Source organism: Rhineura floridana, chromosome 5, assembly GCF_030035675.1.
Source record: "Rhineura floridana isolate rRhiFlo1 chromosome 5, rRhiFlo1.hap2, whole genome shotgun sequence".
Classification (NCBI taxonomy): Eukaryota; Metazoa; Chordata; class Lepidosauria; order Squamata; family Rhineuridae; genus Rhineura; species Rhineura floridana.
Window position 1 is genome coordinate 139,450,914 of NC_084484.1, and position 18,438 is coordinate 139,469,351.

The 18,438-nt window shown below is 42.2% G+C and overlaps 1 protein-coding gene across 1 annotated transcript in view; it reads right to left on the reverse strand.

Annotated features, from left to right (window-relative positions):
* The window catches only part of TMEM45A (transmembrane protein 45A), a 37,838-nt gene that overhangs the window by 14,155 nt on the left and 5,245 nt on the right, over positions 1-18,438 (reverse strand). Inside the window, exons 2-3 of the mRNA XM_061629540.1 lie at positions 8,613-8,810; positions 6,611-6,823 (exon numbers count right to left, since the gene is read on the reverse strand). Coding sequence (XP_061485524.1) covers positions 6,611-6,823; positions 8,613-8,802 — 403 coding nt within the window. The 5' untranslated portion in view covers positions 8,803-8,810. The remainder of the gene's footprint in view (positions 1-6,610; positions 6,824-8,612; positions 8,811-18,438) is intronic.

An 18,438-nucleotide genomic window follows, 5' to 3' on the forward strand; every position in this document is an offset into this window, starting at 1 on the left:
GTTGGACTTGATGGCCTTATAGGCCCCTTCCAACTCTACTATTCTATGATTCTATGAAAATATTTATATAAGCATGACTATCAAATATGTTTATTTATATAACCTGTAAAGATATTTATAGTGCAATCCTATGTTTGTTTACTCAGAAGCAAGTCCCAATGTATTCAATGGGGCTTACTCAACCAGGGAAAACTGCAGCCTCAAGTGATAAGGAACTTGTTCTTTTAACAAGTCCTTTAAGTTGAGACCTTATCCCAGTCTGCGTCTGTGTTGAAATTGCTTTTTAATATGTTTTTAAACTTTTTCTTAAAAAAAATGTTTTAAAGCTTTTAAAAATGTTTTTAAAGATGTTTTGTTTTAATATATTTTAAAGTCTGTTTTTATGATTTTTAAAGTGTTTTTAGTGCTTTTGTTTGCTGCCCTGGGCTCCTACTGGGAGGAAGGGTGGGATATAAATCAAATAATAAAAATAAATAAATAAATAAACTTCATTCATTTTTTAAAAAAATGAGTATTAGTTTCCTACATAATAAAAACTGTGATAAACCCTGCCTAAGACAAATAGTGGTAACGAGAGAGGAAGTTCTAAGCTTAATGGACAATATAAAAACTGACAAATCACCGGGCCCGGATGGCATCCACCCGAGAGTTCTCAAAGAACTCAAAGGTGAAATTGCTGATCTGCTAACTAAAATATGTAACTTGTCCCTCGGGTCCTCCTCCGTGCCTGAGGACTGGAAAGTGGCAAATGTAACGCCAATCTTCAAAAAGGGATCCAGAGGGGATCCCGGAAATTACAGGCCAGTTAGCTTAACTTCTGTCCCTGGAAAACTGGTAGAAAGTATTATTAAAGCTAGATTAACCAAGCACATAGAAGAACAAGCCTTGCTGAAGCAGAGCCAGCATGGCTTCTGCAAGGGAAAGTCCTGTCTCAGTAACCTATTAGAATTCTTTGAGAGTGTCAACAAGCATATAGATAGAGGTGATCCAGTGGACATAGTGTACTTAGACTTTCAAAAAGCGTTTGACAAGGTACCTCACCAAAGGCTTCTGAGGAAGCTTAGCAGTCATGGAATAAGAGGAGAGGTCCTCTTGTGGATAAGGAATTGGTTAAGAAGCAGAAAGCAGAGAGTAGGAATAAACGGACAGTTCTCCCAATGGAAGGCTGTAGAAAGTGGAGTCCCTCAAGGATCGGTATTGGGACCTGTACTTTTCAACTTGTTCATTAATGACCTAGAATTAGGAGTGAGCAGTGAAGTTGCCAAGTTTGCTGACGACACTAAATTGTTCAGGGTTGTTAAAACAAAAAGGGATTGCGAAGAGCTCCAAAAAGACCTCTCCAAACTGAGTGAATGGGCGGAAAAATGGCAAATGCAATTCAATATAAACAAGTGTAAAATTATGCATATTGGAGCAAACAATCTTAATTTCACATATACGCTCATGGGGTCTGAACTGGCGGTGACCGACCAGGAGAGAGACCTCGGGGTTGTAGTGGACAGCAAGATGAAAATGTCGACCCAGTGTGCGGCAGCTGTGAAAAAGGCAAATTCCATGCTAGCGATAATTAGGAAAGGTATTGAAAATAAAACAGCCGATATCATAATGCCGTTGTATAAATCTATGGTGCGGCCGCATTTGGAATACTGTGTACAGTTCTGGTCGCCTCATCTCAAAAAGGATATTCTAGAGTTGGAAAAGGTTCAGAAGAGGGCAACCAGAATGATCAAGGGGATGGAGCGACTCCCTTACGAGGAAAGGTTGCAGCATTTGGGGCTTTTTAGTTTAGAGAAAAGGCGGGTCAGAGGAGACATGATAGAAGTGTATAAAATTATGCATGGCATTGAGAAAGTGGATAGAGAAAAGTTCTTCTCCCTCTCTCATAATACTAGAACTCGTGGACATTCAAAGAAGCTGAATGTTGGAAGATTCAGGACAGACAAAAGGAAGTACTTCTTTACTCAGCGCATAGTTAAACTGTGGAATTTGCTCCCACAAGATGCAGTAATGGCCACCAGCTTGGATGGCTTTAAAAGAAGATTAGACAAATTCATGGAGGACAGGGCTATCAATGGCTACTAGCCATGATGGCTGTGCTCTGCCACCCTAGCCAGAGGCAGCATGCTTCTGAAAACCAGTTGCCGGAAGCCTCAGGAGGGGAGAGTGTTCTTGCACTCGGGTCCTGCTTGCGGGCTTCCCCCAGGCACCTGGTTGGCCACTGTGAGAACAGGATGCTGGACTAGATGGGCCACTGGCCTGATCCAGCAGGCTCTTCTTATGTTCTTATGTTCTAATTTCTTTAAAAATAGGGTTGGAGGGAGAGAGATTTACAACACAAACACAAGTCTGCACTATGTTTACTCACAAGTCCCATTAATTTACAGCACAATCCTAACCATGTCTACTCAAAAGCAAGTCCTAATGGAGTTCAATGGGGTTTACTCCAGGTACATGCTTTACTCCCAGAAATGGCTTTACTCCCAGAAAAGCAGATATTGGATTAAATACTTTCATATTTCATAGCCCAGGGTCTGACTCTTGAACAGAAGAGGAAAAAAAACATTAAGCCATATTACTTACGCAAACTGCAAAAAACTCAAAGCCACCATATTCTGACGTTCAGCCTAGGCATGCCTGGATCAACAAGTCACAACTCTGGCGTCATTGGCTACAATCATGAAAGGGCGGGGTTACAGCCAGAGCTTTGAAAAGTTACTTTTTTAAACTACAACTCCCATCAGCCCCAGCCAGCATGGCCACTGGATTGGGCTGATGGGAGTTGCAGCTAGAGCATGGATCTGTTTAAAAAAAAGTTGTGTGGGGGGGTGACGTTTTGGTGTATATCTCGGGAATTAGACCACCTAGAAACTTACTTTTTTTTTAAATTGAAGCTGAGAGTCCGGAGAGTAAGGGGTGGTAGCCAGAGAGCCGGAGCCCCCCCCCAAAAACCAGAGACTCCAGCCGAAAACACACACACCGGGGCGCGCGCGCACACACACACACACATCATCGTCACTCACCTCCACAGCTCTTCGCCATTCTGCTGCTGCCTTCTCCTCCTTGCCCTGGCTTTTTCCTCCGGCGTCCATTTTGTCCTCTCAGACGATAGCAGGCCCTGCCTATTCACCTCTTCCCTCGTGCCTCCTAACACAGATCACGAGGGAAGAGAGAGTCTGCGCAGAAGTCCAATCAGTGTGAGGCACATGTCTTGTGTTAACCAATCACAGCCAGGAGCTGACTTCCCCTTGTTCCTGCCCCCAAGTAACGTCCAACCTAATGTGGAAACGTTAAAGTTGCAGCTGAAAAGTAGGGAAATTACTAGTCGTTCCTTTACTTGCCAAATGTAATGGAATTACCCACTCGTTATTTAAAATTGTAACTAATTACAAGTAACTCGTTAAAAATAACGAGTTACTTCCAAGCTCTGCCTAAATCTAGCCTCCCCATGCTTTGCAGTCCCCAAACCCCTAGCTAAGGCAGGAGTAGAGAAAGTAGTAAAATAAACTTCACACTAGGAAAGTTTTGAAGAACAAGGTTCCCTCTATTTATTTATTGATATATATCTTTATTTATTTATACTCTGCCTTTCAGGATAAGAACCATCTCAAGGCAGCTTACAGAACTGCAGCTTAAAATGCAGGCTGAAAGGTCTTCAATTTTCATTACATTTGCATTCATTCATTTATTAGCGATCACTCATGGCCGAGTAAGATTGTCTTCCAAGATAAGGTCTTTAACTGTGGGTCCATAAGTGACTGTGGTGGCCAATCCTAGATCCACACAGCCGCCCACAGTGGGGACATAGGTTTCCAGATAGAAGACAGTTGCGATGAGGATTTGCTTGACATGCCTTCTGCTTAGCTCGTTTGTCCCTTTTGCTCTGTACTCGTGCTTCTTCAAAGTCCATAACACCTTTGATAATAGCCGGCCTCCAACTGGGATGCTCATGGGCCAAGGCTTCCCAGGTCTCAATGCTCATGTTACATTTTTGTAGAATAGCTTTAAGAACATCTTTAAACCTCTTTTGCTGTCCACCAATATTCCATTTTCCATCCTTAAGTTGGGAGTAAAGTAGCTGCTTTGGAAGACAGTCATCAGGCATTCGAACAACACGGCCAGTCCAGCAAAGTTGATGTTGAAGGATCATTGTTTCCACACTGGTAGTCTTCGCTTCTTCCAAAACGCTAACATTAGTCCATCTGCCGTTCCAAGTAATTTGCAAAATTTTCTGGAGGCAGCGTTGGTGGAATCTTTCAAGATGTTGGGAGTGGCGTTTATAAATGATCCATGTTTCACAGGCGTACAGTAAGGTCGGTACTATAATGGCTTTGTAAATAAGCATTTTGGTCTCCCTGTGAATATCCTGATCCTCAAACACTCTACGCTTCATTCAGGAGAATGCGGCACTCGCAGAGCTCAGATGATGTTGAATTTCAGCATCGATATCAGCTTTTACAGAGATATGGCTTCCAAGATAGGAAAAGTTATCAATGTTCTCCAGCGTCGCACCATTAAGCTGGATTGATGGTGCTACAGAGGAACTAGTTCACACCTGTTGATGAAGAACTTTGTTTTTTTTTATATTAAGCGAAAGCCCAAACTTTCCATGTGCTTCTGCAAAGACATTTAGGATAGTTTGAACATCTTTCTCTGAATGTGTGGAGACTACATTATCATCGGCATACTGAGGTTCTACGACAGAGGTTATAATTACCTTACTTTTGCTTGCAGCCTACTGAGATTAAAAAGCTTTCCATCTGTTCGATATATGATTTCCCCACCAGTAGGAAGTTTCCCTTCAATAAGGTATAGAATCATAGCAATGAAGATAGCAAATAAGGTCGGAGCAATGACACATCCCTCTTTTACACCTGATATGACTCTGAACGGATTGCTCTGAAAGCCATTGTTACCCAAAATTGTAACTGTTATGTTGTCATGAAGGAGTCGCAAAATATTCACAAATTTATCAGGGCATCCAGTTTTCAGAAGGATGGTCCAGAGAGTGGTTTGATTCACGGTATCAGAGGCTTTAGTCAGATCAATAAATGCCATATATAAAGGTCAATTCTGCTCCCGGCATTTTTCTTGAAGCTGTCGTGCAATGAAGATCATGTCCACTGTCCCCCTGGAAGAGCAGGAAACCATTTTGGGATTTGGGGAGGATATCTTCCGAGATAGGTAGGAGGTGATTTGCAAGGATCCTTGCAAGGATTTTACCTGCGGTAGCAAGAAGAGAGATGCCTCGATAGTTCCCACAATCTGTTCTATCACGCTTCTTAAAAAGAGTGATAATTATGGCATCCCTAATTTTTTTGATTAAATAAAATGCGGAAATTATGAGGTAAGGAAACGGTGGAAAAACATAATAAATTGCTATCTGAATGGAGCCTAAATCTAGCCTCCTCATGCTTTGCAGTCCCCAAAGACTAGCTAAGGCAGGAGCGGGGGAAGAAGTAAAATAAACCTCACTCTAGAAAAGTTTTGAAGGACAAGGTTCCTTCTATTTATTTATTGGAATATATTTTATATATATATTTATACTCTGCCTTTCAGGGAAAGAACCATCTCAAGGCAGCTTACAGAACACCAAAAACATCAATAAAATGCAGGCTGAAAGATTTTTTCAAGGTCTTCTGTTTTCATTACATTTGCATATATCATTTACAATGAATGCTGAGGAGTTTTCATAAAAGCTTATTTATGTACATTTAGTTAAAATGAGGAAACTGAGGTTATCATACTTTGGACACATAATGAGACGACATGATTCCCTGGAAAAGACCATAATGCTGGGAAAAACAGAAGGGAGTAGAAAAGGAGGAAGGCCAAACAAGAGATGGATTGATTCCATAAAAGAAGCCACAGACCTGAACTTATAAGATCTGAACAGGGTGGTTTATAACAGATGCTGTTGGAGGTTGCTGATTCATAGGATCGCCATAAGTCGTAATCGACTTGAAGGCACATAACAGCAAATATGTTTTCCTATATTTTTGAATGTTTCTATTAGTTTCTTGTAATAATGCAAGTAATTCTAAAAAGATTTAAGGCCTCCTTAAAGGCAGACTCAGATGAATCATTACATAGCTCTGTGACAACTGCAGTCATAAACATATTCTTAAACCTAAGTTGCACTCAAACCAAAGAGTCACACTCATGAGTAAAGGTATTAAGATTTGAAACCACAATATATACATAAACAACATGATTTCTGCTTAATTTATTTAAATATAAGGAGTCCTCAAACCTATTTCATACCCCAAAATCTTTAACTCTTCTATTCTGCCTTTAGTCTGCATAGTAAGGACAGAGAGTTTATTACAGTATTCAACTGCATTCTCATTATCTTTCCTTAACCCTCTCTTTGTTCTGCCCTTTATGACTGTATAATGTTACTGTTCTAATGCAGCCTTTGTCAATCTGCCCTCCAGATAGTTTGGCCTACAACTTCCATTAGCCCAAGCCAGCACAGCTAAAGGGAGTTGTAGTCCAAAACATCTAGGGGGCACCAGGTCAGTGAACAATACTGTAATGGATAACCATTTACTCAGTTTTGTTTTGCTTCAGGAAAGATTTTTCTCCACTAAGTGTGGTGCTGTAAACTCACCTTCTACAAAAACAGCGAGTGAAAGCATCATCCTATCGAAAGCTACCGGTAATGCATTAGTGCTGTGCGACACAACGTCTACCAGCCCTGAGATGCAATAGAAGAGATACATGGTTGCATGCTGCCAGTTCATTAGGTGATCCCATTGCTTCTTTTCATAATTATACAGTTTCAGATATGGTCCATCTGGAACAAACTGCTCGGCAATCATACCTGTGTGTGAAATAATGACACAATGTCAATGACCTACTCAGTCAGTCCCTTGCATAAAAGCCAGTTTAAGCCTTTTAGCATCACTGTGGTAATGGCAGACTTTTCCTTTGCTAGTACTATATGCAACTGTGGAAAATTTAGGTCAGTTCTTATGCACACCTCTCAATCCAGTCACTGCTACTGCCCATGGCTCCATTTCATGTGTTCTTTTCTTTAGCAATGTTAAACATCTGGAGTCATAGCTTGGAAGTCAACATCTCAGATTGTGTATTATGCCTACTATGTAGGTTGAAGCACAACAACTGTTTTGTGAGGTCCCTTGCGTATTTTACATTTTTAAAATGCCTTCAAATAAACTGGCTGACGAAAAGATGAAGCCAAATTCTGGTATGAACCCTTTGAAATTTGTGTGTGTATCCAGATGTTAAAATAGTGAAAAGTGGCCTAAGCAGTCAATTAGAGCTGAAGCGAAGGACCAACTGGTGCCAATAAGGGAACTAATTTTCTTTTATGGATGGTTCAGCTTCATTAATGGTTCAGATCTGGAATGAGAAGGGGGAAATCAGATGGCCACATTCTCAGCCAGACATCCTTCTCAAAATACCAGAATGCAGGAATATTACATGTTGTAATATCTCTTAGACCTGCTGTGATTCTTAGGTCTTAAGTTATCACTGACCAAGCCAAAGGTGACAATAACTATTGGTCAGAGCATTGGTCAATCTAGCTCAGTAGTGTTACCACTGACTAGCAGCAGCTCTCCATGGTTTCAGACAAGTAGCATTACCAGTACTATCTGGATATGCCGGAATTGAATCTGGGACCTTCTGCATGGAAAGCAGATGCTCTATTGATCTGCAGTCCTTCCCCAGGAAGTACAACTTATATTAATCTTCTAAGCCCCACCTCTGCATATTCAGCTACTCAGATCCTAAAGTGGAGCCACCATTGACATGCAAGGCAAAACCTCCCTTGATCTGATATATCTGCTCCTATGAGCAGGTGAAAGCACTGATGGCATACAGAAGCCTTCCTGACCTGCTCTGACGCCTTAGCGCGTTATGGGTATTCCCAACCAATGAAGCCCAAATCTACCAACTTCTGCTGGTACGTGAACATAAACATTGAGATGCATGTTCTTTTCATCAAGGTTATAATAAATGTATTTGATTTGCCATTAATCTTGGCTGCTGATTCCTAATTTCTTAAACAACGTCCCAAGCTGATCTGCTACACACAAATGGAAGCAAGATTCATAAGAAGATAGGAAGATGCCTTATACGATTCTGACCGTTATTCTGTCTGGCTCAGTATTATCTATACTTACTGGTACTTGTTCTTCAGGATTTCATAGAACAGTAGAGTTGGAAGGGGCCTATAAGGCCATCAAGTCCTACCCCCTGCGCAATGCAGGAATCCAAATCAAAGCATTCCCGACAGATGGCTGTCCAGCTACCGCTTGAATGCTTCCAGTGTCAGAGAGCCCACTAGCTCTTTAGGTAATTGGTTCCATTTCAGGCAGGGATCTCCCTCAGTCCTTTCTGGAGATGCCCAGGACTGAACCTGGGACCTTCTGCACAAAAAGCAGATGCTCTACCACTGAGCTACACCCCTTCCTCCATTCAATTAAGAATCCACACTATAATTCGAAGCTACTGCATCTCACTATAATTTGCTTTGCCATCAATGCTTATTGTTTCAAAAACAGTCATGGATTTTATTATAAAGTCCCAGCACTTTAGTCCTATTTATGATTATTTGGAAGCACAGCTAAGGAAAATCAACTTACCAATAAGAGCAAAGACAGCTTTGATGATGCCCTCAGTAAATTCTAAGCGTTGAAATCCTGCCTTAGAACCAATGGAAGATGAGTTCTTTTTCTTTCGACAGAGGTATTTTAATGGATATTTCACAGACCACCACAAGCCAAACAGAAGGAGAAAACTCCCAGGAAGTGCATGACCTTTAAAATTCCCCATCTTTTCCCCTAAGGACAAAGAATGTTCTTTAGTAAAGTGTATCTAGGAGGAACCATTTACTTGTAGCGCTAATCTAAGGCTCAGTCTACACATACATGTTTTCCTGCAGCAGGAGCTTTTGCTGCATTTGCTTGTCACATGGACCCTCTCTATTTAACAAAATTTTTATATTGCTTGATTGTAAAAAACATCTAAGTGGTTTATATGAAACAGTGGAATTATCAATAGAACAGTTAAAAACAAGTGATTAAAACAATTAAAAAACAATTAAAACAGCAATATAATAAAGAGAGATTAAAACACATCAACATCTATGTGTCTAGATAGGCTAGCCTAAACAGAAAAGAACACAGCGAAGGTGCCTGCCTGATGTCAAAAGACAGAGAGTTCCAAAGTGTAGGTGCTGCCACATTAACAGAAGATTCCTTACAAGTGAGGAATTAGTATTATGTGGCATTTGTAACAGTGCCAGTTCCACAGATCAAAGCCGTCAAGTGGGCACATATAAGGCAGTTCTGCAAGTAAACTGATCCCAAGCTGTTAAAGGCTTTATATACCAACCATAACACCTTGAACTTGGCCTGGTAACAAATCAGCAACCAGTGCAGATCTCTGAACAAGGTTTATATGCTGACAACATCTCACTCCTGTCAGAAACCTTGCCACAGCACTCTGCACTTGTCAAAGAATTCACGGGTCCAACCCCCTCACTCCTGGGCAATAGTTCCTGGGCAGGCACTCCCCATGCCTCTCCTTACCAGGGAGGAGTTACACCCAACACCAACCCTGTAAAGTAGGCAGACTGCCACCACCCCCTTAACTCAGTCTTCTACTCTGAGCACGGGGAACTCAGAGCACCAAAGGACTGGTAGAGAGTCCCAAGAGCTAGTGCTAAAGTTACACTCACAGCTCTGGAGCCTCTAACCAAACCCCACATCAGTAGTTAGTAGCTTTGTGGTCAAAAGTACTGGTTTCAGAGCCACAGCCCCAAGTAAGACACACACCAAGTAATATGAGGTAGTTTATTAAATATACTAAAAGTGCATATAAAAGAGCAGCACACAAATTTAAACCCAAGCACTCTTAAACAGGGCTAGCCACACAGACAAAACATAACAAAACTTAGCCTAAGCTAATACTCACACTATAAAGTATAAGAGCTGGTCCCCTTCTGGCTCATTATACTACAAGACATCACATAGGTAAGTCAAGATGGAACGGAGATGAGGACAACTTACTGAAGAATGCAACGAAGTGGACTGGACTGTGAAAGACCAACCCAAATTGTGTTTGCAGTCTTCCAGTAACTGTAAACCAGGACACATATCACAGTTATTGCAATTAATTTCCATTAAAAAAAATCTTCCCACTACTGGCTGGGTTCACACATCCTGGTCAGCCATAAAGGACAAGCAAATCAAGTCCAGTTTAGCTCTACTCATACTTCTCACGCTAGGAGGAAACAAGCCACAATCTCTGGTTTCACATTCCAGGGACTTTGGTTTGCTTCATTCCCAATAAGCCATAATCTGTAGCCAAAGTTTGTTTTGGGGTGCCCTAGGTTGGTGAAGCCAATAAATTACATTAATTTTGACAGCTACTGGAAATAGTCTTTCCATTTTCCCAACATTGTTCCCAAAACTATGCCGAGATATCAAAAATACACTGCACAAATCAAGGGCAGGGGGACACCTCTGTTTTTACTAACTGCAGAACTTCCTGTCATATAGTGATTCATCACCAACAATTAAGTGTTTACCAAGCTCTAACTTCATAACACAAACAAAGAACTGCAAGGACATTTCCGGAAACAAATACTGCATTTCACCATGAAATGTAATTTAGGTGCAGACTAATAATGAGGACATTTAAATCCTATTAAGAAATAAATGACTCAAAGGGCTATGAAATTTAGGGTTGAGAAGGAAGAAGGAAGAATTACATTAAAAAGCAAGCCTATGCACATGAACTCTGAAAGATTTAGGAACCTATAAAGCTGCCTTATCAGCAGATTATTGGTTCAGTTGGCCCAGCCTGAATGGTGCTGGCACTTCAGGTGTCAGGCTGAGGAATCTTGCTCATCACCTGCTCCCTGATCAAATTAACCGGAGATGCTAGGAATGCATCTGGGAACTTCTGCATGCAACTCAAGTTCTGGCCCTTCCCCAAGTTAGGACCAGACAACACAAGGCAGAGGAAGCTGTTCACAAAACCTAACAACAGAAATGTGCTACAAACAAGAAAACGGGGCACAAGCCAAATAAAAGCCATGTATGACTTTAAAAAGTTACAGCACCTAAGACTCCATAGAGGCATAAAGAAGAATTTCTACCATTTTGCATCCTACTGGAGATGGGACCAGAAAGCCACATAGTTTAATTTTTCTAGCATGGTCTCCACTTGGATAACTCAGAGGCAAATAAGAGCAATCCTAGCAGCTTATGCACTGAGAGAGAAAAGGGTGGCCTTCAGGCTTCTGCTGGGGAAAGCTATCAACTCCTGGAGTAAACATCCAGAAGAGAATACAGGTCAGAGTCTACCTTCACAGTCCTTGCAGGGTGAACATAAATAATGCATTGGGGCACATGTTCCAAAACACACACATGGAGTATTGATTGATCAGCTTCAAATTTCTTCTGAGAATTTCACCCATATGGAAGCAGAAGTGGACATGCTCCCAATGAAAGCTGCTTTGCCAATTTGCAGAGCTAAAAATACTTTTATATCTCTATAAGCAACAAGTTAAAAACCAGCATTAAGATGTTAGGTAGCATCTCTCCACAGAACTAATCTTTTAAAAAGCAATTCTTAGGAACCACCATAACGTTTATATGTGATCTGTGCCAACTGGCATCTGGGATTCCTCCAACAGTAAACCAGTGTAAAAAGAAAAAGGATGGGAATTGTGTCACAAATTTCCGATTTCAAAGCAGCAGGTCAATCTAAGACAGTGGGTCACTACTTAGTTTGACACTCAGAAGGCTCCATTCACAACACACCTGCAGCACCATGAGGTGTCATCTCATGTTGCTCAAAAGGATGTATGAATGAAACAACCAAATATGCAGGCCAGTTGGGTGGATCTTTCTCACATGGCTATTGTCAGGCCAGGAAGGAAGGCTACTTCATCATCCACACACACTCTCAAGCAGCAAGGGATTGCATCGTACAGAAATGGTTTTCATAATGCTACATGGCTGTGAGAGAATGAGTACATAGCTTGCCTTGGAACGTGACCAGAAGCAACACAGGACAGCAGCCTGCCCATTATGGCCAGAGGAGACAACATGCACTTGGGTAAGCTACTTATCTTCATCAGGAGAATTTCTGTTTCAACTTACTTGCAAAAATATGCAAAAGAGGTATTTGGGTCTGATTCCAGCTAAATATATACCCATCTTCCCCCAACAAAAACCTATTATGAGATTAAGCTCCAACATAAAACTCTGCTCTAAAGAGATATGTACATTCTCTCCTTGGAGGTTTGGATTTCCCAAAATGCCCCTACATAAACTTTGTAGAAGATCCTCCCCACACATACATACATGCATATCCCCAAAGAGTAAGGTAACAAAACAACATCTGAACATGTGCAGAGAGTCAGTCTCTCTCTCTCTCTCTCTACACACACACACACACACACACACACAAAATTTCTGAGTGAGTCTTAACTACACCCAGCCCCATCTGAGAGACTCAGAGGCGGCAAAGAAATAGAAACAGGGCTTCCCAGCCAATGCACTTTCCCTTCCAGAGGTTTAGCCCAGATGCCTGTTTGTCCCCAGCAGAAGAGAAGCAGCCAAGGGACACAGCCTAGCGTTCCTTCTCCTCAGGGTCACCCACCGCTCTGCATGTGGTGTTGCAGAGCAGGCACCACTCCACGGCCACATACAGGCCCTTGGCCCTGGACTCCACCTCGGGGGTCTCTGCTTCCTCAGTGGCTGCGGCCATAATGCTGGGCTGTCCTTGCTGCTGCTGATGGTGGTGCTGCCGCCGCACTGTGCTGGACCAACTGCCGCCCCTGGGAGATGCCATGTTGCCACTGGGCTCACGTCGCCTGGCGGTCATGTGGGTCTTTGTTTTCAATTGGAGGTATGATGGGAAATGAAAAGGAAGGAGGGAGGATGGGATGAAAGAATGATGACGCACTAGGGGGCATGGCTGAGAGGGATTTAGTTTTACCCACGTGTGTCTGGCTGTATTCTCTGTTGACTTAGGAGCAGGGGTTGCCTCTTGGACGTGCCAGAAAACTGGAGATCCAGGGACAGAGGGGTGATTTGCCCAGAGATCTGGACAGCATGCCCAAATGCTAGAGACTCTGGCTGAAAGCTGGAGGCCTGGTAACCCTACCTGGGGGCTGCAGTTAATGCAGAATGCTGTGGCAAAATTGCTGACATGAATGCTGATATCTCCCTATCAGCACATAATACCTCTGCTGTGAAACCTGCACTGGTTGCTGATTTGCTACCAGGCCAAGTTCAAGATGTGCTTTCCATGTTATGGGTGCCACATAGTACTTGTTCTGCTCTTGTAAGAAATTAGTCCTGTAATGTGGCAGCACCTACACTTTGGAACTCCTTGCCTACTGACATTAGGCAGACACCTTTTTTCAGCACCTGCTAAAATCAGTTTTGTTTAGGCAAGCCTATCCAGCCATGTAGAAGCTATTGTATTTTTAAATCTGTTTTTAACTAATTGTTGGTTTTATTATTTTGAATGTTTTAAATACCTGTCTTTAACTGTTTAGGTTAGGGCTTTATCTTTGCTTCTTTTAGGGAGGGTGAGAGAGTTTTGTGTCACAGCTGGCTAGCACAAGAATTTTCTTTGTTTGAGCTGCACAGCACAGTTTCATAAGATGATAGTTTAATGTTAATGTTTAAGGATACAACTTAAAGACAACATTTTAAAATGTATGTAAAGTGAGTTATATGGAATGTGGTCTTTAAAAGTATTTTGTTTATGTTTCAGACCACGGTGTTATCTCTATGACATTGATTTTAGTTTGTTTTAATGTTTTTAGCTGCTGAAGAAGGATAATTCTGAAACGCATTGAGCTTACAATAAATCTACTCAGCACCAGAGCCTGTCTCTCTTTCCTGCCTTTAACTGTTTTTGCCAATAATTTTATTATTTTAATTCTTTCCATAAACCGCTTTGAGATTTTTACAATAAAGCAGTATATAAATGTTGTAAATAAATACATAAATAAATGTTATGATTGTAGAGTGGGCACCCCCAGTTACTTAGTTTTGTCTGCATGCTTTTATCTGTTTTGATTTTGTGTAGATGCCCTTATCCATGCCCTGCACCCAGCAGAAGCTCTGGGCCAGACGGGAAGCAGGGCATCTTGTAGAGAACATCCTCCCCTATCCTGGGTATATGATTTGCCCTGGCACCGAGCATAGTTTGGGGTGGGTACCCCCAGTTACTTTTTTTTCCTGCATGTTTTTTCTGTTGTTTTTCCTAGATGTTCTTATCTGTGCCCTGCACCCAGCAGAAGCTCTGGGCCAGGAGGGATGCAGTGGCATCTCATAGAAGACACCCTCCCTTTTCCTGGGGTGTATGATTTGTACTGGCCCGGAGCAGATTGTGGGGTAGGCACCCCCATTTACTTATTTTTTTCTGCATGTTTTTGTCTATTTTGGTTGTGCGTTGATGCCCTCATGCCCGCCCTGCGCCCAGCAGAAGCTCTGGGCCAGGCGGGATGCACTGACATCTCATAGAGAACACCCTCTTTTTTTCTGGGGTATATGATTTGTCCTGGCCCAGAGCAGATTGTGGGGTGGGCACCCCCAGTAACTTAGTTCTTCCTGCGTGTTTTTGTCCATTTTGGTTATGCATAGATGCCCTTATCCATGCCCTGTGCCCAGCAGATGCTCTAGACCAGGCAGGAATCACTGGTATCTTGTGGAGAACACCCTCCCCTTTCCTGGGGTATATGATTTGTCCTGGCCCAGAGCAGATTGTGGGGTGGGCACCCCCAGTTACTTATTTTTTATAGAATCATAGAATAGTAGAGTTGGAAGGGGCCTATAAGTCCATCAAGTCCAACCTCCTGCTCAATGCAGGAATCCAAATCAAAGCATTCCCGACAGATGGCTGTCCAGCTGCCTCTTGAATGCCTCCAGTGTCGGAGAGTCCACTACCTCTCTAGGTAATTGATTCCATTGTCATATGGCTCTAATGTTTTGCCTCTTTTTGTGGCCAGTCAGATGCCTTTAGAAAGTCCACACACAACAGCCATAACCCCCTGCCACTGTTGTTCCATGGTAACTGGTATTCAGAGGCATGTTGCTTCTGATCCAGGAGGAAACATATAGCCATCATGCCATAAGAAAGATCTGAACACCAGCATTTTCTAAAAAGTAAGCATTGTTTAGAACATAGATCTGACCAAAGTTTCCACATGTGAAAGTCTTGACTCATTTAAGAAACAGGTTAGTAGAATCACCATGGAAACTAATGTTGAAATAATCTGGTTGGAATGAGTGAGAATTTCATTTTGGAAAAGACCTTAACAAAATATACTCAGCAGCAAACCCCACTTATGGAATTCCCTTCAACTACACATTTATCAAAGTTCAATCTCTGCTTGAGCTGGTCTTTGTGTCTAGGTATTGGCTGGAGAAGGCTTGGGAAATTTAGTTAAATGAGAAGAAAACTGTGTTGCTGAATTTTTTACTTGTTTCCAATGAAAGCCATTGGAAAAGGAGTAGGCTATAAATCTAAAATATATCATAATGAATTGGCCAATATATTGCTCTCATCTTAATTACGGAAGGACCTTGTAGGCCAACTGGTCCAATTCCCTTATTGATGCAGGAAGTGCAGAGCTACAGCTTCCCTAACCTGCGTTTCCTTTTCTTGGGTTTGATCTCCCTGAATGGCATTAAATTTATTCTTCATCACAATATTTACTACAGGTGCAGAGCACTTAGACAGGAAAGCATCCCCTGTGCCAAGACATCAAAGCCAGCCAGTTGATGTATACTGAGTCAACAAACAGCTTGCATTCAGGAAGCAGTTATGATGAGTGCCTTTAGTAATTTTTATGTTTTATTTTTGTACTTATTCTATGGTATTTGGATTTTAAATATGTTACCAAATTCTTCCAAGCTACACAGGAAGTGTATTGGACTGTGAAAGACCAACCCAAATGGTGTTTGCATTTTGACAAATTTGTAGGGTAGACCAATATCTCAGAGAGGAGTTCAAGTCTCCTGCTCCCCTAGTGCATTCACTATAGCTGCCCAATTTCCCTGCTTTTTAAAGTTGGATAGAAATATCTGTGGGCTATAGATACATTCTTAAACTGCAAGGTTTTTTGCCTATTAGTGAATTTCTCTGCTTTTTAATCTGGGAGGTAAAAAAATGGGATCCTGTGCAAGTTTGATGAGAATAGATTGATCATTTGCATGCTTATTGAGTTCAGTGGGATTTACTCCTCTGCAATCATGCTTAGGATAGGTGACTGACCACAGAGGATGGCAAGGAGGAGAGAGGGAAGGAGGGGGATGGGAGCAGGCAGGAGGGTGAGGGGAGGAGAAGTGCAGGTTTGACCATTTGCACATTTATTGAGTTCAGTGGGATCTACTCCCGTGCAATCATACTTAGTATAGGTAAAACTGACCGGGGGGAGGGAGGGAGGGCTGGAGTGGGCAGGGGAGGAGGAAGAAGGAAGAGGCGAGGGGAGGAGGAAGGGAGAGGAGACGGGAAGGAGGGGAAAGCCAGCTCTGATCATTTGCATGCTTATTGAGTTCCATGGGATTTACTCCTCTGTAATCATAGTTAGGATAGGTAAAACTAACCATGGGGGAAGAGCAGGGGGAGGGGAAAGGAGAGGGAATGAGAAAGGGAGGGGACATGTAGCTTCCCACCCAAATTTAAACCAAAGCTGTCCCTGGCCATATCCACACCAGGCCTTTATTTCACTTTGGACAGTGTAGTTAGTGAAGGGTGCTTAGCGTTCCTAGGAGACGCCCTATTCCGCTCACAGACCTTCAGTCAGATTGGCTGACTGTAAAACCACTCTGGCCACTGGAGCTCTCTCAGGGGAATAGGAGTCTCCTCTCAGCCCCCTTCACAAACTACACTTCCCAGGATTCTTTGAGGGAAGCCATGACTGTCTCACGTGAAATCAAAGTCTGGTGTGGGTGTGGCCCCCTGTTTAGACAAGCCAAGCAGCTGTGTGTCTGGCTTTTAGAACACTGACAGCTGGTTCTTACTGAGCATGCCTGACACTATCATTCAGTTCAATGCGAAATTTCTTTAATTAATTAAAATTCAGCCGGGCATTTTTTTTAACTTTTAAACTGCAGAAGACGAAGGTCAGAGTATGGGGGCAAGGTCAATAATAGGATTACAGGTACTCTGTGAACATGGCTGATTTTATATGGATTTCAACAGATTATGAGTGACAGAAAAAAGTCCAAAAGGGTTCTGGGTCCCCCCCCTCTTTTTACAATTTGAACTCTCTAGTCTCTCTGACTGTTTTGTGGATCACCATGAAAATTTAGAGGGTTGTTAAGCAAGTGTTTCTGAGTTCAGGACTATAATTTTTGTAAGGTTTTGTTTTGAAATGAGCCTATGGGAAGCCTCAGAATGGCATGGGGGGTATTTTCCATTTAACTTTGCGGAATGTGAAAAATCCACACTGGCTATAGTATACAGCCACTCTCGTGGCTGTATAATCACTTACAACACAATGTTCCCTGAAGAGCTCTGTGATGCCCCTGTATATAGATATTACTGTAAATATGGTAAGTGCAGGTTTATTAAAGTATATATGGTAAGTGGACTGAGTGAAAGGGGAGAGTACATGGGCTAGAATGCTGGAGAATGCTGTATGATGATTGGCTGAGCATTTGAGTGGCTGAAGGTATAAATGAGAGGATGACAGTTGAGAGTTGTTGGTTGTTTTGGGTTGTGAGGAGTTGAGGGAGTAGTGGGTTGGATTGCATTAGGCTGGTATTGAGGCAGATTATATATGACTAGAAACATAAAGAGTAACACAATATATGAAACCATATGCTTGTTAAATATACCTTAAGTAATCTTGTTATTTCCTGGTGTTTATAAATAAATATTTTCTTGGTTTACCAAAAGCCTGATCCTTGGCTGGGGCTTTCACAGACCAGAAGGGTGGGCAGGGTATTTACCATGGTGGAGAAACAGTATCAAATGGTGGCAGCGGTGAAGAGATAGTATAACATCATCAAGTATCCAGAGCAACCCAGGGCTGTATGCTTTATAGACACAAAGATACAGGGGGATTGTGGCCTGCAAGTGCACCCAGACACAAAGTAACAATAAGCCAGAAGGAGACTAAGGCAAAGTCTCAAGGCAATACTGTGAAATAGGGAGTGACTGGTGGTGCTGCCTAGCAGTGGGATCTTGCGAGAACTGTGCTAGAGCTGGTGAGAGAACAAATAAAAAACAGGATCCTGACTGGTGTGACCAGAGCTGGGGCACACAAGGTGGCACCTGACAGGTGGTGGCAGCAGGAGGGAACCTGACACTCTCACATATGTAGATTTGCCAGGGCTAGCAGCATATTATTCATTCTATACAATTTTAGTAGCAAAATACTGTTAATGTGTCCTCAATTAAATGTGCCATCAGTGTGTACAATCAATT